This window comes from Hippopotamus amphibius, chromosome 12, assembly GCF_030028045.1.
Source record: "Hippopotamus amphibius kiboko isolate mHipAmp2 chromosome 12, mHipAmp2.hap2, whole genome shotgun sequence".
Taxonomy (NCBI): Eukaryota; Metazoa; Chordata; class Mammalia; order Artiodactyla; family Hippopotamidae; genus Hippopotamus; species Hippopotamus amphibius.
Window position 1 is genome coordinate 52,230,303 of NC_080197.1, and position 26,028 is coordinate 52,256,330.

At 36.7% G+C, this 26,028-nt stretch overlaps 1 protein-coding gene across 1 annotated transcript in view; it reads left to right on the top strand.

Moving 5' to 3' along the window:
• SYT10 (synaptotagmin 10) overlaps positions 1 to 25,227 on the top strand; it is a 66,620-nt gene extending 41,393 nt beyond the window's left edge. The window contains exons 4-7 of the mRNA XM_057702932.1: positions 14,501 to 14,621; positions 19,014 to 19,185; positions 21,574 to 21,703; positions 25,156 to 25,227. Of these exons, the coding sequence (XP_057558915.1) occupies positions 14,501 to 14,621; positions 19,014 to 19,185; positions 21,574 to 21,703; positions 25,156 to 25,227 (495 nt within the window). The remainder of the gene's footprint in view (positions 1 to 14,500; positions 14,622 to 19,013; positions 19,186 to 21,573; positions 21,704 to 25,155) is intronic.
• The last annotated feature ends 801 nt before the right edge of the window (positions 25,228 to 26,028 follow it).

Sequence of the window (26,028 nt, forward strand, 5' to 3'; positions counted from 1 at the left end):
GTGGTCTTTATGGAGTGGCCCTGTGTGGCTGTGTCTCCTGCGTGGACTGCTTGTGCCTAGTGGCTTTGGCAGGCTGGCTGGAGTTGAGCAGTACAGGCCAAGGGCAGTTTCTAAGTAATGCTGTCCTGAGGCTGCCTTGGTGGGCCAACTGAAGCTGGTTCAGGCCAGTCTGGTGGGCAGTCCTTGGGGAGTGCTACACTGGATGTCACCTTGGCAGGATGGATGGGGCAGGCACTGGAGTGGGCATGGGCTGGTCGCTGGTACCTTTGACACCAGAGAGGGGTCCAGCAGTGCCCTGTTCATTTGGCAGAATCTCTAGGATTAGTAAATGGATTTTCTCCCCATATAGTTTACATGCTCTTTAAACTGCTGCTTTTTTTTTTCACTGTGTCCAAGAGCAGGTAAGTCTGTGCTTGGGCCCCTGAGCAATATCCCTCCCTATTGCTGGTTACTGCAATGGGAGGGGTTCTCATAGATACCGTGTCTCTCTCTTTCCTACCCATTTCTATGTGGTCCTTCTGTGTTCAATAGCTGTTCAATCAGTTCTCAGGTATTCCAGAGGAAATACTCTATATGTAAGTATAGATTCAGTATGTCCCTGGGAGAAGGTAAGCTAAGGGTCTTCTTTTCCTGCCATTTTGCCCTTCACCCCAACACCTACTCAACTTTTAACAACAGACTGTTAAAAGGGACTTTGTCTCATAAATATTTGGTATTCAATAAATCACCAAAGCCTAAGTTCTTTAGTAACCAGACTTCACTTCCTCTTAACTATAGCCAGAGAGAAACAGAGAGACAGAGAAAGATGGAGAGAGACAGAGACCCATGGATGATAGGCAATCTGGATGGCAATTGTACTCTTTACAAATAGAACAATGTGAGAATTTAAGTTGGAAATTATGTAGATGCTATGAATATAGGCCAAAAAAAATCATCTTGCTTTTTAAACAACCCCAAACATTATGATTAAAAATTTAAGTTTTAGATATGCATTAACTTTGAATTTTTGTGCAACAGACTGCTGTAATGAATATTACAGAAATCTACTCCTTAAACTGTGACTAAAAGGCTAATATAATCATTGTTGTGGAGTCTGGAACAAACTGACCATGGCTTTTGCATCCTTGCTGTGTCATTTATCTGTGTGTCTTTGAGCAAGTTACTATATCTCTCTAAGTCTTAATTATCTTATCTGCAAAATGGGGATTATGAGAGGTGAACCATAGTTTGTTGAATAGACTAAATAAGGTAAGTGCTTAGCATAGAGCCAGGCATTTGTAAATGCTCAATATACATTAGCTGCCAAGAAGTATTAGCAGAATGATATCACTGGGATATGATTTTGGTTGTTGTAGTTAACGTATTAAATAGAAATGAGGATCTTGGTGCTAAAAGATGGCTATGTCCTCTAATGAAGATAGTTTTAGGTGGTGTGCTTTTCTATTTAGCTCAAAAAGTTTTGTGTGAGAGATAATCTAAATCTATTTAGTTACTGTATGCTGTGATTCAGTGCATAGAGACTATTTTTTCCTTTATGATATATATACTCATACTGCTATCTAGCATGCCGCCACCTCCCACCTGACTCGACTCCTCCTTTTCCACTGGGCAAATCTCCTCCTCTTTTTTCCCTCACCTGCCTCTGCATGCACTTATAAATTGTGTCTTATAAAACCTCAAGAGTTAACAATGCTGGTTATCTTCTGTGTGTTCCTTTCCACTATTCTTCACCCTGTTTGGGGCCTTAAGAGGCTGGCATGTTTGTCCACAAACTTTCTGCACTCTAATTCAGGCAAGAGATGTTAGCACAGAAGGAGAATGACATTTGGGGATATATTCTCTTTAGATCTTTCTCTGAGAGATCGCCTCAGGCTGGCTATGTGCTTTACCTGAGGGTACAGTTCCTCTCAAAGTAAGCTTTTCTTATTACCACCTCTTTCTGAATTCAGGTGACTGTCCCCCCACCTTGCCCTTTCACACCTAGGGGTCATTCCTACCTCCACTCTTACCAGCACAGGGCACCACCAACCCTGTGGCTTCCCTGCTTCCTGCTCACATCCCTGGGGGTAGCCCCATTATTAAGCTCTCTGGAATCACTCTAGTTTGTGTGGGTCATCTGTTTTTTCCTATATCCCTGAATGATGCCACAAAGAAAGAAAATGATTCCTGATTACAAACAGTTAAGTTTCCTGTAACCTTCTTAGACCATGCCATGTGTCTAAGACGTTCTATTTATTCCCTTTAGGGAAGCTAAATGAGTCTTTTAAGTGCTTGATAATAACATAAGGCATTCAACCACAAAAAGAACCATGGCATTGTTAAAATCTTCTAATCTTTTTTACACAGAGAATTTTAAAGATCTTCCTTACATTGGAATTTCACATTTCATCAAAAAAAGTCCAAATTTCTGCCTTTTAAAAATCAAGATTTCAGTAAAAATAATGCATCATTTGTTTAGAATAGTCTAAAAATTGCCCAAATTTATGATAATTTTATAGGTTTCAAAACATATATTTGAGTGCCCAGTTTCTTACTTTAGAAATATAAACTAGAAACACATAAAATGCTATACATGTCCTTATTTTTTAAGTAGAAGCTACTGTCACCATTAATTATGATAGTAAATTTAAAAAGCAGATTTTTATTTTTGCCCATTGTTCTATTACACTGTTTTCTCTCCATATAAATATACATGCTTCCTGCATTCTTACAGCTCCAGTTGGTTGCTTTTAGGTCCTATGATAAATATCTAAGTTGGGAGAATTATACAAGGGTGAGTCAAAAATTATCTGCATTCTGGCTGTAGAATTTACTTTAATTAACTTTTAGAAAAGACAAATACATCAATTTTTGACATAATATCCTTGCTTTTCTTTTTTTTAAATAAACATTTATTTATTTATTTATTGGCTGAGTTGGGTCTTTGTTGCTGCACGTGGGCTTTCTCTAGTTGCAGAGGGCAGGGCTATGGGCTTCTCACCGTGGTAGCTTCTCTTGTTGTGGAGTACAGGCTCTAGGCTCACAGGCTTCAGTAGCTGTGCAACTGCTCAATAGTTGTGGCTCGCAGGCTCTAGAGCACAGGCTCAGCAGTTGTGGCGCCCAGGCTTAGTTGCTCCGAAGCATGTGGGATCTTCCTGGCCCAGAGATTGAACCCATGTCCCCTGCATTGGCAGGTGGATTCTCAACCCCTGCGCCACCAGGGAAGTCCCTAATCTCCCTGCTTTTCAATACACTTTGTCCATCTGTCAACAAGCTTTTGTATTCCCTCATTAAAAAATGTTTTAGGCTGAGCTGCAAGCCACAAATTCACCACTCTCTTCACTTCTTTGTCAGAAGTGAATCTTTATCCTCTTGGGCTGCTTTCAGGGGACCAAACAGGTGAAAGTCTGATGGAGCAAGATCAGGACTATAGGAAGGATGTTTTAACACCTCAAAACTAAGTTTTTGCGGAGTGTCGACAGTGTGGGCAGAAGTGTGCAGATGTGCACACTCTTAGACCACAAAAAATGAATAACTGCACACTGCTCTTCTTCTGTGCAAATCACAAGTGGGACACCCATTTTTTCTGACACTGCAGTTACAAATGAACTGATGTAACACGTTCACACCTGCACAGCAGTGACTAGGAGACAATAGGCTTGAAAGGAAAGCACTGATAAGACAGTGTGGTGAACAGAAGTTTTAATATAACTGGGGTGCAAATAATTTTTGACTCACCCTCATATATAAGTAATATCAGTATGTATTAAATAATGACCTGAGATTTTGTTCTCAGAGTAAAGTGCATGAGACTTATAATAGGTCAGAAATCTTTTTATATTAACCTAAAAGTTCATAGGTATGTTCTGAGTGGGATTTTGAAAGTCTAGATCTTATGATCATATTATTTTAGAATTGGTAGAGAGTTCAAGTGATCCTTTCATTTTATAATTTAATAAACGGAAGTCCAGTAATAATAAGAAAATCACTTAAATTCACACAGCTGTTGAATAGAAGGTTTAAAACTAGATTTTAAATCATTAATTAACTCTTAGTTCAGTGTTGTCTGCCCTAAGCTATGTTAGATTGTTACCATGCTTGAAACATGCTAAAAAAAATTAATGAATTAATTTTTTTAACATGGAAGTTCACTTTTGGTTTACAAAATTAAAATCTCAAAATACTTACATAAACTGAATTAAAGAAAATTTTAATATGATATTTATGAGAAAATATATGTGTAAAACCTTTAAAATTTATAATCCTGTCAAATCCATCTTAACAACTTTCATCAAAAATGCATGAAGAACTAAGCAATGACTCTCTTGGCCTTATTCAAAACAGCAGTCAGAATCAGTGTTATTTCAGGAAATTTCTTTTCCTGACAGAAAGAGTTTTTCTTTCTTAGTGAAAAATCCATATTAAAAGTATAATTTTGTTGTATCAATTGTGTCTTTCTGTATTGTAATGCTTTGAGGTTGTAGGAGATAGAGAGAAGCTCTTTATCCCTATGATGGTCTAGCAACCTATGTGAGTTTGCTGCAAGTTTTAGGAATTTAGTAGAACTCTACAGGTAGTGTTAAAATTGTTCCTTTTTCTCTTGCATTTAACTAGTTTAATTACTAACATTCTCTTACACAGTGAAAAGAATATGCAGTTGATTTTTAAATGTGAATGTTCAAAATATTCTCCTTTTTCTCTATAATAGACTGCATTAGTTTACTAAAATCCAGGTAACTGATTTTCTAGTTTTAAAAAAAAATTTTTCAAAGAAATATGGTAATTCATTGGCTAGCTTTGAAATCTAAGGCCATGAAAACAATTTTGAGTTTGTTCTTCTGGCTAGTAAAATGGGAAGCAGTATTTCCACTAGAGAAAGTCACAGAGGAAAGCAGAAAACCACAGGAACTCAAAGTGAGTGGCCTTTCATTAGAATCCTGGATTTGCTACCATCTAATTATATCACTTTGGGGAAATTGCTTACCATTTCTGAACTTGTTTCCACAACCATAAAAAGAGGTTTATAATAATATCAACCCCACAGGAATAATTTTGAAAATAAGATAAAATAATAAATATGCGGTTCCTGTAAAATTTAAAGTTTCTGAGTGTCAATTATCCCCAACATGCAGCATCTTGCAAACAAAGAAAACAGCTATTTGCTATCCACTTGATTACTCACATCCCAGTTCCTTCCATGTCTTAAATTTCTTACCTTAATACTTAGCTTTCTTAACTGTAGTACTGTTTCACTTTTTAAAAAATGAATGAGATATTCTTTACTATTATCCTCAATCTTAGATTGAATAAAACATGACAAGTTATAAAGACTGTGTTGTGGCATACACTGCATGAAGTCTTTCTATAAAGTTAATTAGTTCACTAAACCAAGGATCTTACTGACTGAATACCAAAGTTTACCTGTGTTTTTGGAGTGCTTTTAAATTTGTATATATTCTATGCACAATCCCACATCCCATGGTAAGTAAAGGGATCCTTTATAAGTGTAGGCACCTGTGAAATAACAGCCTAGAGAAGAGCTTAGATAACCAGAAGCAGAAAATTAGGTCCAAACAGGCTGTTATCACACTAAGGAGACTGCAAATATTTTAATTTATAATCTAGTTCTTTATAGAGAAGCAAGTATGATATATTGCCCATCCAGTGAAAAATAATGGCTAGGAGAACATTTTTCTAACAGAGCCTGGTTATCTGCTATGCTCATTTGTAGACGATCTTAAATCTATCAATTCAACCAGCTTCTACTTAGTTCTATTTACCAAACACTCTTCTAGATGTTTTAGGACATAAAATGTCCCCAGACTAATAAGGCTTGCTTTAGAAGCCTTTAGAAAAAGGAGACAGGTAATAATGAAAGAAATATTAATAAGTCCAATGAATGGAAGTGATATATGAAACATGAGGCAGGGTAAAGGACAAGAAGTGGCAGTGAGGTAGGGCCACTCTTCATAGGGTGGTCAGGTAAGGCCTCTCTGATGAGAGTGATAGATGAGGGTCAGATCATCTAGAGACTTTAGGTCATGGAAAGAACTTTGAGTTTTATTCTGAGTGACATGTGATACCATTGATGGCTTTTGATCAGAAGTGAGCCATGGCTTCATTTATTATCAATAAGATTTCTGGCTGCTATGTGGAGAATAGACTTTAGGGGGGAGGGGTGGAACCAAGTAAACCAATTTTTTATTCATTAAAATAGTGAAGCTAAGTTCATCAAGTTCAAGTGTCTACATACAGCAATACTGAGAGGAATTCCTTCAATTAGGAATTTCCCTTGTTTGCTTCAGGGTCCTTATTATGCAGGTAGTTGGGAGACTTGATTTGTTAAATCCATGAAAGGTTGTTTTAAGGCCTCAGCTCTGTCTCTTCAACCTGAACATGAATGACTCCTGGTAGCTAAGTCTATGGCTGTGTTGCATAGGATAAGTGCTAAACCACTGTGCCAGGAAGAGTTACTTCCTGCTTGGATTGAGGGCTGAAAATGGTTCTCCCACTGAGAAGAGGCAGGGGCACTATTAAATAGCATTGCTGGCAATAATAGCTCTTGGTTGTGACCATTAAGCACGTAATGCTCAGTAGGGTTTATAACGATCCATCTCTCACACTACCATGCTTTCTGCCCATTTCTGCCCTGACTTCAGCAAAGTTTCACCTTGTCTTTGTGCCATGGCCAAGCACAATGCTTAATACTGTATGCTTAATGCAAAGGCAGCTCCTCCTTCCTGCAGAAATATAGTAGGTCCTGCTAAACGACACCAGGTGAGCATTTTCTCTACTTTTAAGTGGAGATGATGGGAAAGAACCAATAATAAAAACGTGATGTAAGAATCCAGAAATGTAACTAAGTTTTGTGATAGGACCCACCTCTGGCTGTTTCTTCCCCACCTTTATTGAACATGATGAAATCTGGTTTAATCAGAATAACTGGGAGAAAGAAGAAGGTCAGGGAGGAAGTGCTGTGTGAACTTTGTGGTTCTTTGTAGGAAAAGGAGGGAAGTGGGCTAGAGAATGAAACAAGATTATAATGTTAATTACATTTCCTAATTGTATCCTATCAAACAGCTTCTTCCTCCTTCTTGTTGGCTTCCCATAGTCACAAAACTGCTTGTGCTGGCTGAGTGGAAGAGATGGCCAGATGTACAAAGAAAAGAAGCACTTTGTCCACCTTAGGGATACATTTACTTCTGAAATTCCAATGTGATATAGAATTATAACAAACATAACATCAGATCACACTAGAGTAGAGGGATCTATAAAGAAATAAGTTCAATAAAACTAGTAGATAAGTATTGTGTAACTTCAGCTCCCCAGATCTTTAGTGTACCTTTAAATGGCTCAAAAGTGTTTTGAGCCATATATGGACATGCCCTTGCACACTTCTAGGGGGTTTCACTCAGAAAGCCCTCAACACTCACAAGCAGTTTCTTTGCTCAGAAGTCTTCACTTCTTCAAACTACTGAAGTCCCTGCTGCCCTTGAAGTCATGACCTGGCCTGATGTTTTTATGATTTATTCATTCAATATGCTTTTTATTGAGCATCAGCCTTATACCAGTCACTGACCCTAGAAAGACTGCTATAAACTGGAAAAAATAGTATTTGTTGCGTACCTACTATATGTCAGGCTGCAAACTGGACCCAGGGCACTCTTAATTACCTTTGTATATTATCCTTTTAAATCTAAATGCAACCTCTCCAGGTAATTGTTTTTAGCCATGAAAATGGATCTCATCCTGACTACAGAGAAAATCTGAATTGATCTGAGTAATTATTCCTGAGAAGGGATCCTGTGCCCGTGATCTCTGTTTACCTTCTGGTCATGGTTAGACACTTCAAAGTCTCACCTCACAGCTTCTTTATATGCTGCTCCCTCTATTTTTAATTCCCTTTGCCATTAGTCATTCTTCAAGACTCAGATTAAAAGTCACCCACCTCTGAAGTCCTCCTAGATCCTCCTGGGAAGAATCAAGTACTTTTCATTTCTATTCTCATAATTGAAATTCCAAGAATCCCTCTTAAAAGTGCTTACAACACTGCATTAAAAAAAAAAAAAGTCCTTTAAAATTATGCGGACCTATGTTTTTATTCCAGTTTGTCCCCTAGTTAATTATGCAATGTTCTGAGAGGCTGTGTGACTTGTCCACAATCCCATACAAGCCCTATGAGGAGGAAAATTTTGTCTTGATCATCAGTGTTCTCCCAGTGACTAGAACAGTGCGGGTCCTTTTGGATATTCTCAATAAACACAAACATGCTAAGGAATGGATGAATGTTCAGAGATTGATGAGGTATTTGATATAGTTGGAGTGCAGAGTTTCAGGGTTTGTTGTGTATAACAAGAAATTTGTAGAATGAAGGTAGGAAAAAACATAAGGACCAAATTGTTAGGGACCACATGTGTCACAGTGAGGATTATGGACAGTACTGTAGGTCCTGTGTGTCCAACACATATCAGAGTCAAACATAATCCCCTTGAAATTTTTAGCAGAGCCAGAGGACAGTATAAATGACACTGTACATTCATTGTCCAGTGTGATCTTTCCTCAAGAATCCCCAACCGAAAAAAAAAAAAAAAAAAAAAAAAAAAAAAAAAAAGAATCCCCAACCGCATCAACCTGATGCTCTCTGCCTGAAGGATGGGATCATTCCTCATCTAAGCCAAATTGTCTAGAAACTTAATTGATAGCTGTGTTTTATGACCACTTATTCTTGAACTTGAAATCAAGCTATTAGCACCAATTGGTCCTTTCTGGTCTTTCTGACGAGGCTTTGCCAGCTCTGTAGTGCACAAAGATGAAAAGCGCCTGTGCATACGTTCCTGAGCCTATCTGAGCTGAGTGTACTACTTAGTCCTCATTTTACTGATGTTGAAGACTACAAAATTTTAGATCTGGGAAATAAACTAATTCATCTCTTTGAACATCCTCATTTTATACCAACGAAGCTGAGGCCAAGTGGGGTTAAATGGATTGATCGAGGTTATGGTCCATGATTTTCTCAGGTGGATGTGAGGTATGGATCCGAGAGAGAGAAGTATTTTACTGTAGTTTGAATTCAGTAGACCCACTTTGGGTCTGCATTTCACTGTAGCTTCATTTCATGAAGTAATGTACTAACTTAATGAAGAAACTCATTTGATCCAATAACGTATCATTTAATAGTGTGAGGAGGGCAGGCTGCATTTAGGGTGCTAAGTGGATGTGTTGACTGCTGTAACCAGGGCAACCAATTGTTCATTTAAAGATTTTTTAATGTCTTAATGATTCTTCCTAATACATCTCTGAATTCAAACCTGTCTTCAGCCAACACCTTCCTGTATCTGTTTATTTCAATGACCCCTCTTTTCTATCTTTGTTCATCCTAATCTAGCCTACTCAAAATAAATGTGTTTTTTTAAAGATTATTTTCATTAGCATCATTATTTTTGAGTGTCTGTTTATGCCAGGTAATTTATATGCATGATACCTACCTTGTGAGGCAGATGTTATTATTCTCATTTTACTTGTGATCAAACTGAAGTTAAAGAGGTCATGCATTTTTGCCAGGTACTTGGGAACTAGCACATGGAAGATACAGGATTTCAGCTCCAACTTTTCTGATCCAGGAACCTATGCCCTTTCCTTTCTGCCAAGCTCCCACTCTTCTGTGTTACCAAAACTTTTGGATCCCTATTGCCCAGAGAAGTCACCAAACCAACTACATTTAGCCTTAAACCTCCTCCAACATGTCACCAGACTCCATATTTCTCAACATGAATTGCCCATTCTTATTTCTGAGTATTAATCCTAGTACTCACATATAGCATCATTCCTATTCTTCTCTGTAAAATCCGACCTCTAATCCTTCAAACCCCAATGTGATGATTATTGCCCCCCAGGAGTGCTTCCCTTGGTTATTATAATCACTGGCTGTTGAGCCTTTGAACTGCCTCCCCTCCACAGCTTGAGCTCACTGTTGGTTCAGTTAGTCCTGAAATAAGATATGCAATGCAACTGCTTGCATATCAATTTATCTTTCCAGTGATTTTTATTTTAACTTTGGAGAGGCAGTACGTACAAAGAATGTATAAGTGAATATGTCTGTGAGGTTGAGTATCGCCAGTCATCAGAAAATGATCTTTATCTCCCCAGCAACATGTTTGTGAAGCCAGGTGGAAGAAATCGAATATATAATCCCTGATCCAACCTCAGTGTTAACTTTTTTTCGTAAGCCCTTCTCCCAAGTATGGATTCAGAAGATCTGCACTGTGAATGTCTCACCAATTACATTTGTGCATGTAACAATGAAATAAAAGTCTTCCAACCTGAAAGAAATTTTACAGACCATGATATCCTAGACTTAATAGTAGGCTTTCAAATAATTATTTGCCCAAAGACACAAACATTTTTCAAAGGTTAATATGGGAATTTTGTGTTTATATAGAATTAAAGTAAATGAGATTACCCATAAATGAAATTTTCAGAAACTCAAAGCCCTTCTCATTGTAAGCCAAAATTATCACCTCGAACATTTTAAGGGTTTTGGATAAAAATAACTAAGAAATAGCATACACTTCTCTACCTTCTTAAACAAAACATAGAGGATAATTTTCCCGAGGTTGATGTCTCAGTGTCATCATTTTGAACATTAATTAATCTTCAAGTGTGTAATAAAATATCATTTTTAAGTTACTGAGGTCTTATTAGTATTAGTTGTCTTTGATACAAAATTATTCTAGATTGGTACCCTTTTTAGAATATGGTGTTTTCTTCTTTTTTATATGCTTTGTGTCTTTGCAAGTATCATTTATCTCTGCCTTTGCTAGACCTAGTACTATTAGTTCCTCCATCCTTACATTTCACATGTGAGTTTTGACTTCCTATAGATTGATATACTAAATAAACATTCTTATTAGAATTTTATCTAAAATAATAGTAAACGGGTGTTGAATAAGAGATGATATAGTCTCCTTAATAAGAGAATTTTTCTGCATAACTTTGTTATATTTATGCTATATGTTCAGAGACCTTTCAATTTACTTCCTGGTTCTTTGCTGGGTATTAGAGGGTTCAGATTGTTGAAACTGAGTATGACTTTCCTTATAAACTGCAGTGGTCTGGGGCAGACAGAGGCAAATAAAACTCAGCCTGGTCTCTAGAGGTGGGCAATCAACCCAGGGACAGATTCAGTGATGGGCACTGAAATCAGTGCACACTGCAGCTCAGAAAACTGTCGCCAAGGTCTAGAGTTCTGATGTTACTTTTGTTATGGGACTTTTTTAAAGGTCATACAGCCACTTATCTTAAGTTCATTTCTCGTAATTATCTCATATTTCTTCCAGGTTGAAAAAGTTGGAGAATATTGGTATTTACCCTAGAGAGTATTTTGCCCTTTTCCATATGTAGGCAGTTTTCGTTCTTTCACATTCATACTTCCTGAAGGAAAAAAATTAGTCTAATGAAGACAAATTTTTGTGCAGTTACTATGCATGCATACTCTACATTAATTTTTCCCACCCAGTTAATTCCAGTTTCCTTAAAACCCCTGACTATATGGAATTTAAATATTTAAGTAGATTTTTTACTACTGCAGTAAGCAAAAAGCCAACTAGCTTGTCATACAAAGTTGCTCAGAGATGTCCTTTGATCATGCTCTTTGCTTTCAGTTTGTTTGGGCTAGTTCTTCAGTCACTTTAACCTTTATGTATTTGCCAATACTAGTAAATAGTCAAAATTATGTTGCAACTGGATTCATAAGAAGGATCTTTGAGAGATGAGGCCAAACACAGCAAACTTTCTTTGTTCCAGCTGATAAACGTGTGATACAGCTAAAGAAATAGAAAAATTACTTCTACAGATTGTGTGATGTGCAAAAATAAAACCATACCAGTCAGACATGTGAAATGTTTTATTTTCTAATCCCTTTAGATGTATCTGTTTGTGTGCTTTTTTTCTGCTTGTATGTGGTTCATTTCCTGTTGAATTCTAAGTATTTCATCTCTGAGATCGTGTCTCCTATTTTTCCCAGCTTCTCCATCACCATCCCCAACATGTTTCTTTGTGAAACTTGGTAACTTATTCTACATTTATAAAGGGATCCCTTAATTTTTACCAGTTTTCAGCAAAATATGCCTACTCTGATTGATAGTTCCTGGGAGGCGAAATGTCCAGTAAGGGAAAGAAGGATGGCTACCAGACAGAGAACTTCAGCCTATTGATTTAGCCTAAAGAAATACTTGGAAAAAGAGAGAGAAAGAGAAATAATGAATCAGATGAAAATAAAATTCAAACTTGTTTCCTTAGCCTTTTATAGCCTACTCTCTTATTCCTCCACTGAGATCTTCAAGGGCAGAGTCATGCCATTTCTATTTTGGTATCTACAGCACCTACCAGTGCACCTAACAAATAACACCCAGTATTTGCTTGGTGCTGGAAAGAATGAGTCTGGTAGGAGCCTGTGCTCTTCCTGGTTTTCCTCAGGCCACTCCTTTTAGATCTTTCTTGCTGTTTTGGATCTGCAGCAAACAGCCCAGAGGAGGCCCATTTGGATATACTTTTGTTTTAAAATAATTATTTTCTTACTACTTTTCTCAAAAAATAATAATTGCTTCTCTTTATTAATTTTCTTTATTTATCCAGTGTTTCTGAGTGCCTGGTGTGTGTAAGGCCCTGCTGCATGTGATAGCAATACAGCAGTGAACAAAGCAGCACGCCGGATCCTATGCCAGACACTGTGTTAGATGCCCTGGACTTTATTTACATTCTCTCAGTTAATGATTAAAACCCCCATGGAGAGGGCATTTTTCTCAATCTGAAAATGAATTTTCAGAGATTCAAAGCTTAATTACATTTCCTAGGATCTCACAGCTAAGAAGTAGAAAACAAGCATCAACTGCAGTTTAACTGACTCTAAAATCTATGCTCTTCATTGATAGGCTCTACTATTTCTAGATCACGAATAAAGAAATGGGAATTTAAAAAATCAGAACCTAAACTGTAAGAATAAGTCCAATCAATGTTAATAGTTCTTCATGAAGGATTTTTAAGAACTTAGTTTCATGGACCTGGATGCATAGTGACTTATTTCCCCCCATATTAAATCTACCAGAGTGTCTTACCAGGAATAATTTGACTTAGCTCCTGTAAACAGCTCATTGAGGAGCATCCTAAATGTGCCTTGTTCACACTCATCTTCGTTTGTCCACTATCTATGCAGCCATTGACAGCAAACTTATCTACACCAGGGTACTGTGGACAGTTTTACTTTACAAATGAAACAGAGAAGGTCAGTTTTTATCCAGATTAATGAAAAATCTTTTCATTCCATTAAAAATTGCACTGAGAGCCAGCTATGTACCTTCATTAGGATATAAAAATAAGAGAGAATAACCATGCTCTCCTAGACCTTATATATGGGAATCAGGGAAACAAAAAATAAATTTAAAAGATAATTTCTGATGATGATAAGTGCTGTGAAAAAACTATGAAGGATCTGTGAGTGGGGTGGGTATAGAATAGGAAGGCCTCACTGAAGAGATCTGTTTGACCTAGGGAGAAGAAGTCAGCCATACAAAGATACGAGAGAGGAACAGAAAATGCAAAGGTCAAAAGCAGGAGCAAGAGCCATCTGATTGAATAAGAGAAAAAAGTTTTTGTGCCATTGTGAGAGTGAGCTAAGGGAGAGGCAAGGATGATAGAGTGATCGGTGGGTCCAGAGCACATGCGGCCTCCTTATGTGTATGACTGTGAAACGCATTATCTAAACAAAGACAAATTTAATAATAGAAAAAGATGTTCTTAATAATTATATCAAGACAATAGGTATAAATCTGGAATTTCCTAGATATACCAGGATTTATAATTACCCCACTTATATGCCAGGGTAAAGAATTTGAATTTTATTCCAGTATAGTTGTGAGCCTTTAGACGGTTTTAAGCAGGAAAGTGAAATAATGTGGTTTGTATTTCTTAAGTGATCACTTTGACTGCTTCTGAGATCAGTTTTAGAGATTAATGAAGCAATCCTGTCAAGAAGTGGTATTGGCTTCAATGAAAGTAATAGAGCTGAAAAGAAAGTTGGTAATTTCATATATGTTTTGCAGACAATGTACACAAGGCACGGGTTGGTTGTGTTGGGGTGAGAGAAAATGAAGAATGAAAGTGACTGCTAGGGTTTTGCCTCCAGTCTCTGGGTGAATTATGAAACCACTTCCTGATTTTGGAAAGATGACAGAGGAATTGCTTTCAGAAGATGATTGGGAATGAGTAGAATCAGAAGTCTAATTTTGACTATATTAAGTTTGAGATCACTGTTAGAAATACAAGTGGATATATCAAATGAGCAACTGGAATATACTCTCTTTTCTTACTGTGTTTATTACAGCTTTTTTGCAATGTCATCTGTATCCTCAATAAAACAATTTAAAATGGCATTCAAATATTCCATTAAAGTGATCTTTCACTCAATTATATTTTGTTTTCACTATCTGGTATTTGAAATTGCTAACATTACTGATTGCCTTTCTAGGAAAGCATAGACCTGGGTGAAATCATGTTTTCTCTTTGTTATTTGCCAACCGCTGGACGTATGACATTGACAGTCATCAAGTGCAGAAATCTGAAGGCTATGGATATCACTGGCTCCTCAGGTATGTACAAGATTGGCTAGTGGGTACCTTCCCAAATAAAATAATCCACATAGCCAAAGTTATATATGGCTATTGAATTACTGAATTCATTTGTCTGTCATGGAACACTGTAAAAGTGTAAAAAGAGATTACCAAATAAAGTGCTCCAAACATCTCTTTAGTTTACATTATCGTTATAAATTTTTTTTAATTTTTAAAAGGTATTATCAAATTGATTGACTTTGAACTTGGGTTTTTATTTTTATTTCTTTCTCTACTGATTTAGTTCTCTCTCAAAAAATGCATGATTTACCATACAATTTCCTACTTGAAACTAGTCAGCTGCTTATAAAGGAAGATCCTTGGACTTTAAGCCATTCAATTTAAACTTACATTGTTGCTTTATGAGTAAGAGCCCTAGGAAGACATTTTTAGACTGAATTTATTTCCCTCACCTGATCTGCAAGGAAACAAGGTTCCAAGACCACCATTTGCATTCTTACCACCTTTCTAACTAGAAATTTGGATGACGATAGGGACTGAGAGAAATAATAAAGTAAATGAATACTCCTTAAAGTTTCGTAAAGACATTCTTGAAGGAAATTTCTCTTGTGCTAACTTTCATAAAGAGGTAAAACCACGTCATTCTCTTTAATCCCTTCATTTAAATCACCACAGTTCTAGAGGGTTATTTGTACATGAATAGGTGAACTCTGGCATAGCTGTGTGGAAGTAAAAATGATAAGGACAGAGTAGGGAGGTCAGTAGCATTTGTCAAATTAAACAAATAGGAAATAGTAGTGGAGATATAGTAAAAGATGACATGGGGAGTGGATCTATAACTTTTTAGTTCTTCAGAACAAAGTAATAAACTAAATTTGCATCACAAAAAGTATGAGGGAACTCTAAGTTCTAATGTAGAAAGAACTCCAGGATATACTAAGTGAATAAAAAAAAATGAGGTACAAGCATAAATATGGATATCATGCTCTCTTCTATGTAAGAATGAGGAATCTTAGAATATATATTCATGTTGCTAATATTGGCATAAAGAAATACTTGAGTGTTACACAAAAACTGAAGGGTGGAGAAGTATGGGGACAGATTGGAGGGAAACTTTTCATTGCACGTCTTTATCTCATTTTTGAACGATGTCATGAATTTCCTATTCATTTTTTAAAATTCGCAATGCATAGTTGAAATATCAAGATAGAAAGCAAATAAATTCCCCATTCATTTTGGTGAAAAGGTCTTAGGTAAGCAAATGTTAAAGAACTTTAGATAAACAGCATACTCTACAAGTTATTTAGTTTACTCTTTCTACCATGTATCAAAAGAGAACCAAATTTCAAGAAAAACAGCATCAAAGTTGTAATAAAGTGCAAGTGCAGGACTACTTTTTATTTATATGAAACTTCTCATCAGGGGAGTGCTTGCTCTGAGAATATCACCTTATTAATTCTCACAACAACCTTGTGAATCAACTAAGGAGCCAGTAAATTATCCTTGTAACTAGTGGAGAAATGTCATCAGAAACATGATGGAGGTAGCAAACAATAAACCAGGCCTCATTCCCATTGTTAATGAGACGCCTAGGCCTGGGGCTTATACATAGAAGTATATCACAAAAGTGAGATTCTTCCCTAGAATATGGTTCTTATTATTAAAAAAATTGAAAAACAAATAGGAGTCTCTGTTTTATAAATAAATTCATTTGTATCATTTTGTTTTAGATTCCACATATAAGTGATATCAAACAATATTTCTTTCTCTGTCTGATTTCCTTCACTTAGTATGATAATCTCTAGGTCTATCCATGTCACTGCAAATGGCATTATTTCATTCTCTTTTATGGCTGAGTAATATCCCATTGTTTATATGTACCACATCTTCTTTATCCATTCATCTGTCGATGGACATTTAGGTTGCTTCCATGTCTTGGCTATTGTAAACAGTGCTGCAGTGAACATTGGGGTGCATGTACCCTTTTGGACCATGTTTTTCTCCAGATAAATGCCCAGGAATGGAATTGCAGGGTCAAATGGTAGCTCTATTTTTAGTTTTTTAAGAAACCTCCATATTGCTCTCCATAGTGGTTGCACCAATTTACATTCGCACCAACAGTGTAGGAGGGTTCCCTTCTCGCCACACCCTCTCCAGCATTTATTGTTTATGGATTTTTTGATGATGGCCATTTTGACTGGTGTGAGGCGCTATCTCATTGTAGCTTTGATTTGCATTTCTCTAATAATTACTGATGTTGAGCATCTTTTCATGTGCCTCTTGGCCATCTGTATGTTTTCTTTGGAGAAATGTCTATTTAGGTCTTCTGCCCATTTTTTGATTGGGTTGTTTGTTTTGATGACATTAAGCTGCATGAGCTCTTTGTAAATTTTGGAGACTAATCCCTTGTGGGTAACATCATTTGAAAATATTTTCTCCCATTTTGTGGGTTGTATTTTCGTTTTGTTTATCATTTCCTTTGCTGTGCAAAAGCTTTTGAGTTTAATTAGGTCCCATTAGCTTATTTTTGTTTTTATTTCCATTACTCTGGGAGATGGATCAAAAAAGATCTTGCTGTGATTTATGTCAGAGAGTGTTCTGCCTATGTTTCCTTTTAAGAGTTTTATAGTATCCGGTCTCACACTTAGGTCTTTCATTCATTTTGAGTTTGTTTTTGTGTATGGTGCTAAAGAATGTTCTAATTTCCTTTTTTTTACATGTAGCTGTTCAATTTTCTCAGCACCATTTATTGAAGAGACTATCTTTCCTCCATTGTATATTCTTGCCTCCTTTGTCCTAGATTGATTGACCATAGGTGCTTGGGTTTATATCTGAACTTTCTATCCTGTTCCATTGATCTATGTTTCTATTTAAACAGCCTCACAGATTTAGAGAACAAATTTATGGTTACCAGGGAGGAAGGGTGGGCGGGGGGAAGGGATATTCAGATTGACATGTACACACTGCTATATTTAAAACAGATAACCAACAAGGACCTACTGTATAGCACAGAGAACTCTGCTCAATATTATGTAACAACCTAAATGGGAAAAGAATTTGAAAAAGAATAGATACATGTATGTGTATAACTGAATCACTTTGCTGTACACCTGAAACTATCACAACATTGTTAATCAACTGTACTCCAATATAAAATAAAAAGTTTAAAAAAATAAATAGGAAACAGCCATTGAACATTTCCTTTTTACCTCATCTTCCTCTATATACCCTATTTCCAGCCACAAAATGTGTTTTTGCCCCTTGGTAGAAATGCTTATGAAATACACAGATACATTTTTCTAGAGACCTAAAGCATTCATTTCATTCATTTGCTCAAATAAATTAATGTTGCCATGTTTTTGCCTCATTCTAAGGAAATAAGATTTGTTACTACATTGATAGAAAAAAAAGGTTGTGGTGCCACAGCTGGAGGGTAACTATAATGAAAAAAAAAAAAGAAAGAAAACGAATGAAGGTAGAGCAGACACTGTGTGTTTTAACCACCTAGCATACTCACCCCAATGCCAATACCCACCCCCCAAAAGCATACCCTCTTTTTATAAAAAGTTACAAAAAGTAAGGATTTTTAAAGAAACTTCTGATAAATATTGTAGAGTTTTCTGTAGTACTGTAAGTTTTTCTACTTAAGGTGGCAGGAGCAAGAGAGTAGAGGTCAGTCAGCTAGGGAAGAACTTGATAACAATTATTTGACCTCTTAGGCCCATAAAAACATTGCCCAACAAAATTTTTCTCTTTCTAGTTGGCTTTATGCAGACAATACATATAAGGAAACTTCCTTGAGAACATCTGTAAACCAAATATCACCTTTTTATTGTATACTCTTGAGCCTTTACAAAATGATTTGTAGTGATCGTTTCTTCAATCCAAACTCCTTATCATGCACTATGACTAAAACAGGACCTCTAAGATTAGTACCTTTTCCAACAATTTAAGACGGTGCTAACAGTTTTTGCTAATTTCAATTCATTGTGATTATATATACTTATCTAGATACAATGCTGCACTTCCATAAATTTTAGTCTTCTTCTAAATCATTTTGAAGGAAATTAACTTTAATACAATTATTTTTACTTGTTAGGATTACACTCCCTAGAAATCACTTGGGACAAAACGTGTCCACTAATAGCTGTGACTAAAAGACACATTATAGTTTAGACTGGTTCTTAATAAACTCGTGAGCTTTCTCTGTTGTATTAAACATAGTGATCAAGTCATTCAGTTAGAAGTGTTAGAGAGTCTATTGCTCCCAATTATGTCATTTGAATTTAAAACTGGTAATACTGAAAGGCTTAATATACCACTTTTCTTATTTAGTAACAATCAATCACAGTTTTCTTTGTGCTTTGTACTGTTACTTTCATTTTAATAAAATTGCCTTCCCATTGATAGATCCTTATGTCAAAGTGTCTCTGATGTGTGAGGGTCGAAGATTAAAAAAGAGGAAAACAACTACAAAGAAAAACACTCTGAACCCTGTGTACAATGAGGCCATTATCTTTGATATCCCTCCGGAGAACGTGGACCAAGTCAGCCTCTCCATTGCTGTCATGGATTACGACAGGTATGTTCACCCCGCAACTGACTGAATAACAGCAACATCTAGTCATATGTAGACCAAATTCAGCTTTTCAGGTTGTTTACTGCTATAAGAGTTTTAATTTAAATTGGAAGAGGGGAAAATTATTCATTCAACATTCATTTTATTACATGTTATAATATATCCTTTTTCTTTTCCAAAAGACATCATTCTTAAGTTGAAGGACAGGATACCTGCAGATGGTGAAAAAATGGGATACAATACAGGAAGCACCTTTGTGAAGGCTTTTTACAGTAACAACAGAATTACAATCAACAATTTTGTTTCCCAACTGGGCTGGAATATGGAAGTCATGACACTTACCTGCATTCTATCAATAACTAGCTGTGTGGAAGGGCGAGTTACCTCTTAGAGATTCACTTTTCCATTTGTAAAGCATTAGTGTGATGTGGAACTGTGAACAGTGAGTGTTAAGAGCAGAAGGTGAATCGTGTCCACAGCGTTACTGCCATGAGGTTTTCACATGTCTTAAATCACTGCTTTGTGGATAGTTTTTCCAGCTCACACACTTTGATTACTTCTCCTTTCGTAAAGTAAATCACAGACTCCCCAGGGAAGCTCTGAATCTCCTTCCTGCTGCAGCACCCACTCCCTCCTTGTCTTCCCTGTTGCCCTGCTTGGGGTACCTCATCCCGCCCAGGCTTTACAGCCCTGCTTAGTCAACACTTCTGTGTCTTTCTCGGCTAACCAATCTCTTCTTCCTCTGAACTTTTGTCTCACTAAAGGTTTATATATCTTCTTTGGTGCTTGCTATATATCTTTTTATTGTTTTGCTTTTTATACTTATAAGACTTTCGGAAAGGAATCCTATATGTTTAACTTAAAAAATTATCAGCACATAGACAACATCTTATTTTGTTCTAATGATAACACAAGTGGTACAGAATACACATACACAAATATTCAAAGAGTGTCTGTTTTATATTATTATGCAAATGGTAATAACCAGGACCCTATAACATAAAGTCATTAAAAATGGTATCCTCTGGATGAGAGCTAGAAAAATGAAGCACTGAAGAGTAAAATGATTTATACCATCTATTTGAAATTAGTTTACATCACAGTTTACAAAGAAAGTTGACACTACTTAAAGAGAGAGAGATAAATCTTGAATTAGTTGAAATGGCAAACTCTAAAAATGTTGTAATGTTTTCATCGGAAGGCCTTGTTCTGCTTTACCAAAAAATTAATCCTATGATTTCTCACAGCACAGACTGCATTCAGGTAGATACAACTATCTGTCGCCCAACTAATTTTAGGGAAATGGACCCTGACAAAATATAAAATGGAAACATCTTTTAAAGTTATTTCTAAAAATATGCTTTTGGGGAAACTTCATATTAAGGAAAAAGATACTAAGTATACATATCTCTTAATACATCAGTGACAAGAAGAAAATAGTGAAATGTCCTAAAATCATCTCAAAAGCCTCCCTAGAGATGTCTGTCAAAATCATCCTACAGAAAATGCCTTTAAATTACATTCCTTTCTTGAAAAACAGCTTACCACATGCATGCTTGAGTCAACTGTCTTGATTCAAGTCCTGCCTCTGTCTCTTACTAAGTGTACAAAGATGGGCAGGTCCCTTAGCTTCTGGGTGTTAATTTCTTTGTCTGTGAAATGAGATGATGATAATGATATTCGTGGTCATGGTGTGAGGATTAAGTGAGTCAGTACATTTAAATTACTTAAAACAGTGTCTGGCACATAATAAGCTCTCAAAAATACTAACTATCATTATTATTTTGATTTGTTGCTATGAAAACAAGGCATAAGAATGCTGTTCAGTATGCTCTGGTGCAATGCAGTAATAAGTCAGATGCCGTGGTTCCAAATGCAGTCTTGCCCTGTTTCATTGTAATACAAGCAGTAACATTCATTGACATGTCATTTAGAATCAGTTAATTATGGTCAGTTATATAAGAAAGTGGGTATTGAGCTCTTGGCGAGAAATGCGGGCATCATTATGAAATGTTAAGCCTTTTGGAAACAAGGAGATTAGATTTACATCACTTAAAGTTCATAGGTCTGCTTCCAAGGAGGAAATGCATCATGTACATAAGGACCAGCTGGCATTTCTCATTCACACTATTATTATTGTGAAATGTGCTCAATTTACAGAGCATTAAAATGGTTTGTGTGTGCTCCTTTTACAAATTCATTTTTGAATGCTGATCCTGTTTAGCAAATTTTAGTTTACTTAAGACTCTTCATTTGACCTGAAGTAGTTTAATATGTAAAATTATCTAGAACCTATCACAAAATCTACTGTTTTAATCATAAATTCTGATAAGGTGTGTGAAACTTGTCTTTGAATGTTGGAATGAAAATAAAATATTCTCCAAATCATAGGGTAGGACACAATGAGGTCATAGGAGTGTGCAGAACAGGACTGGATGCTGAGGGTCTTGGGCGAGACCACTGGAATGAAATGCTGGCCTATCATCGGAAACCAATAACGCACTGGCACCCCTTGCTGGAGGTAAGCTCTGGGACCCATATCTACTCTCTTCTTTACCTCATGCTTCAATATTATCTACCTGCTGATGCTTCACTAGCATTGTATGTATTCACCTATTTTTTAAAGCAGATATTGCTCTTGCTTTTGTCTCACAGACTCTACTATCCAGTGTGCAAAGTTCTGTGTGCCTTGTTGGTTTTTAAAAACCACTAAACTTTCTGAATTTGATATTCCTTTACAGTAAGTCCATAAAAAGTGCAAGTCTATTATTTTCTTTTCATTGTCTGAAGACTTTTAAAAAAAATAAACTTATTTATGTATTTATTGGCTGTATTGGGTCTTCGTCGCTGTGCTCAGGCTTTCTCTAGTTGCGGAGAGCGGGGGCTACTTGTCATTGTGGTGCACGGCTTCTCATTGTGGTGGGTTCTCTTGTTGCAGAGCACGGGCTCTAGGCTCACAGGCTTCAGTAGTTGCAGCATGCAGGCTCAGTAGTTGTGGCTCCTGGGCTCTAGGGCGCAGGCTCGGTAGTTGTGGCTCACGGGCTTAGTTGCTCGGCGGCATGTGGGATCTTCCCAGACCAGGGATTGAACCTGCATCCCCTGCATTGGCAGGCAAATTCTTAACCGCTGTGCCACCAGGAAAGTCCCATTGTCTGAAGACTTATATCAATGAGTAGTGGAGAAATCAAGTAAACTCCTTACTAACTGGAAACCGAATTTTGCTGTTTCTCTTTTGTGAAAACAGCCACCTCACCATCCCCAGAATCCCTAAATAGAGGTACCATTACCTAACACAACTCATCTATGTAAGGGGGCAAATATATATCCACTGACTCTGGTCAGGAAGTAAAAGGGCTCACATATTTTTTAAATATTGAGGCATCAGTTTGCCTGAGTTGAAAGGCTGGCTCTGCTATGTGACTACATATTGGAGAACCTTGGGCAAGACTTAAACCTTCCTAAGTTTCAGCTGTTACTCTGTAATAAAAGTAAACTCATAGAATAAAACTAAACAAAATGCAGAATATTAAGTGCTTAGCACAGAGTATGGCACAATGTTTACTCTAATTATAACTAATATTGATATATTAACCAGAAGAAGTATCAATACCAGTTTCTATCAGGACTTTCAGCCATGGAAGCAGCTGTCATTCTACTCAATACACTGACTGTTGCTAGATGGAATGACTTTCTTTCCCAAAGACAACCGCTGGAGTCTCTTGAAGAGTCTCAAAATAAGTAATCTATATGACCTGATTAATTGAGAGGTGATGCTGGTTGATAAAATGTTGTATAGTAGAGGGTGGAATTTACGCAATTTAATAAAAAAAAGTTATGACAACCACATAGTAAGTGAAGGATACTTTGCCATCTCTCCCATGGATAAGATTCTATTTCTTGTTCCTTTAGTAGCACAGGGTTGGATAGGAGAGACAGAGCAGTGTAATTAGCTAAATGTCAGTGAGTCCTGGTTCTAAGCTTAGCTTAGTCACAAAAATGTGACCGTGGCTGTGTTACTCAAGACATTATAGGGAAAATTTGATGAATGCTCTATAAACAGCCCATGCTCAGACAACAGAGGTGACCTGTCATCATAGATAAGATATCTGCTTTATTATATTAATGTTCCAAACCTTTATCTCACTTCATCATTTAATGTAAATCATAAAAGACAGACACACATGTAAATGCACATTCACACAGCACTTTCCCCTAAGTAATAGCTCAGTGAGTCTCAAGAAGGTGGTTGTTTCATTTCAACAACGTGGATTGTCAAGTATACTCTACTGCTTTACTATCCTTCTCCTGATTCTCATCTTTGGTTTTTTATTTCAAGTTTGAAAAGTGAATGTTAAGTCTAAGAATCTAGACATGAGAGTAAAGTTTGCTGGGCAGAGAACCACACTGAAGGGAGACATGGATTCTAACCCTTGCTTCTCTGCTGTTTAATCGTAGGCAGACCACATACTCTGTCTGCAGCTATATTTCTCCATATTTAATGAAAATAAAAATGCACACCCCTACAGAGTTCACAGGAATGATGTAGGGAGAAGTGAGATGATGTGATTGACAACTTTTAACTAATGAAAGGACAGATGTTATATGACCCAAGGCATATTATAATCACCTATGACTGTTTAATAAGCAGTTATACCTTCATATGATGAAGAGGAGCTATGAAGTAGGCATGTGTTTGTGTCTGAGAACATGTGAACACTTTTCAGTCATTGTATGATATATAGGAAGAATAAGGTACAAGATCGGCATCAGAAGAAGACCCCAGATATATTTTTCTAGCAGCTGACTATCAGAGGACAAGTGGGCCAAAAAGATTATGTAAATATACTTTCTCTAGCAAATAGCTCCCTTTTTCCAACTCCTGCACCAACATTCACTGGTCAGACAGAGACCTAACAATTGGCTAGACTTTGAATTGTGGGAAAGTGATGCATGTGTAATTATGCATTTTGTTGCCACAGCAGGGACTAAAACGAGAAGGAAAAATAATTCAAGAGCTGAGTAAGTTGGTAAGAGAGAGACTGAAGCATCACTTGGAAAATCTGGCTACTTCTACCTAGATACAAAAGTTCATTCTGCTGTAATTAAACATTTTAAGTACACATAATGTTTAAGGACCATGAGAAATTATTCTTTATCACTCATGGCTCCCTTTTTCCCAGCACCTCTCATCTCATTAATTGCTCCTATAAAAATCACCTCCTGCCTTAGAGCAGGTGGAATACAATCTCTTGTGTCTTGAACCTTCTTGCTCTTACCAGCAATTGCCCCAACTATAGTAAACCATTAGTTATTTTACAATAAGAACTAAAAACCTGTGACAGAATGTGAAATGAATGCGCAGTTGCTCTGCATGCCAGCTGTGCACCATGCTCTGCCTACATCTTTGTGAGATTTGTGTCCCCTCATGCTGCCTGAGAAGGTGAGTTCTGAAGGGCCTGGGGAGTTACATGTATCTGCTCTTCAGAGACTTGCATATCAGGGGTGAATGTTCACTATTAAAAAGTAAAAACAGGGCTTCCCTGGTGGTGCAGTTGTTAAGAATCCGCCTGCCAATGCAAGGGACATGGGTTCAGTCCCTGGTCCAGGAAGATCCCACATGCCGCGGAGCAACTAACGAGCAACTAAGCCCGTGTGCCACAACTATTGAGCCTGCGCCCTAGAGCCTAAGAGCCACAACTACTGAGCCCTGAAGCCACGTACTGAAGCCCACACACTTAGAGCCCGTGCTCCACAACAAGAGAAGCCACTGCAATGAGAAACCGGTGCACCTCAGCGAAGAGTATCCCCCACTCGTCACAGCTAGAGAAAGCCCATGTGCAGCAACGAAGACCCAACACAGCCAAAAAAATAAAATAAATAAATAATAAAATAAATTTTTTAAAAAGTAACAACAATTACCCACTTCATTATTTTTTACACTGGGTCATACATTATGAAATTGTTATCTTTCAGTTACCTGGCCGGGCGACCAGTTTTGATAGTCAAGGATCCTGTCCATCTCCCAAACCGCCTTCCACACCATAACACTTTCAAAATAAGACCATTATAATAAGGACCCAGGACCAGGTATTCATCAGATCAGAAAAAATGTGGAACATCTGATTTCCTCATTTAAAACATATCCTGATAATGAACAAACTTGATGTGCAATTTTTATTTAACTTTTTTGTCTGTTTATTAACTTTGGACATCTTGATATATTTCACTTGAATACAAATAGTCCTTACTTACATAAGGCATTTTATTCTTAATTTCATATGCCAATTAGCACAAAGAGTGTTTTTAATGTTGTAAATTCTCTGCATAAGCAAAGAATACATTTTAAAAAAATAATCCATACTTATCTAAAATTAAATACAGTTAATGCTGCTAGTGTATAAAGTAGCACATACATGTGTATTGTTTTGAGTTTGTTGAAACTATGTTCATTTCTAGTTGTGCACATGGTTCTATATAAATTTAATGGAAATTTTGAACTTTATTCACAGCATTAAATTCTTGAATAATCCAATTAATATTAATTATCTGATAATATATTCTTTCATTCTCAACAAAATCTTTTCTTGGTGAAGTCTGGTTCTGCTAAACTCAAAACTTTTTCTTTCAAACTTGTTCTTTAAGATACAGAGGAAAAACTATAATTTGAAGAACCTCTGAGTATAAACTTAAGGAGTAATATTTAGTAGCTGGCCAATGGATATTGAGCCGTTTGGGCCACTATTTTTATACTGTCTTAAAGTTACATTAGTTCAAACATCCATAGCACTGTTTAACTGGTATTTTAATAATTCTATTGTGCTTAATATTGAATGTAGCATTAGTATT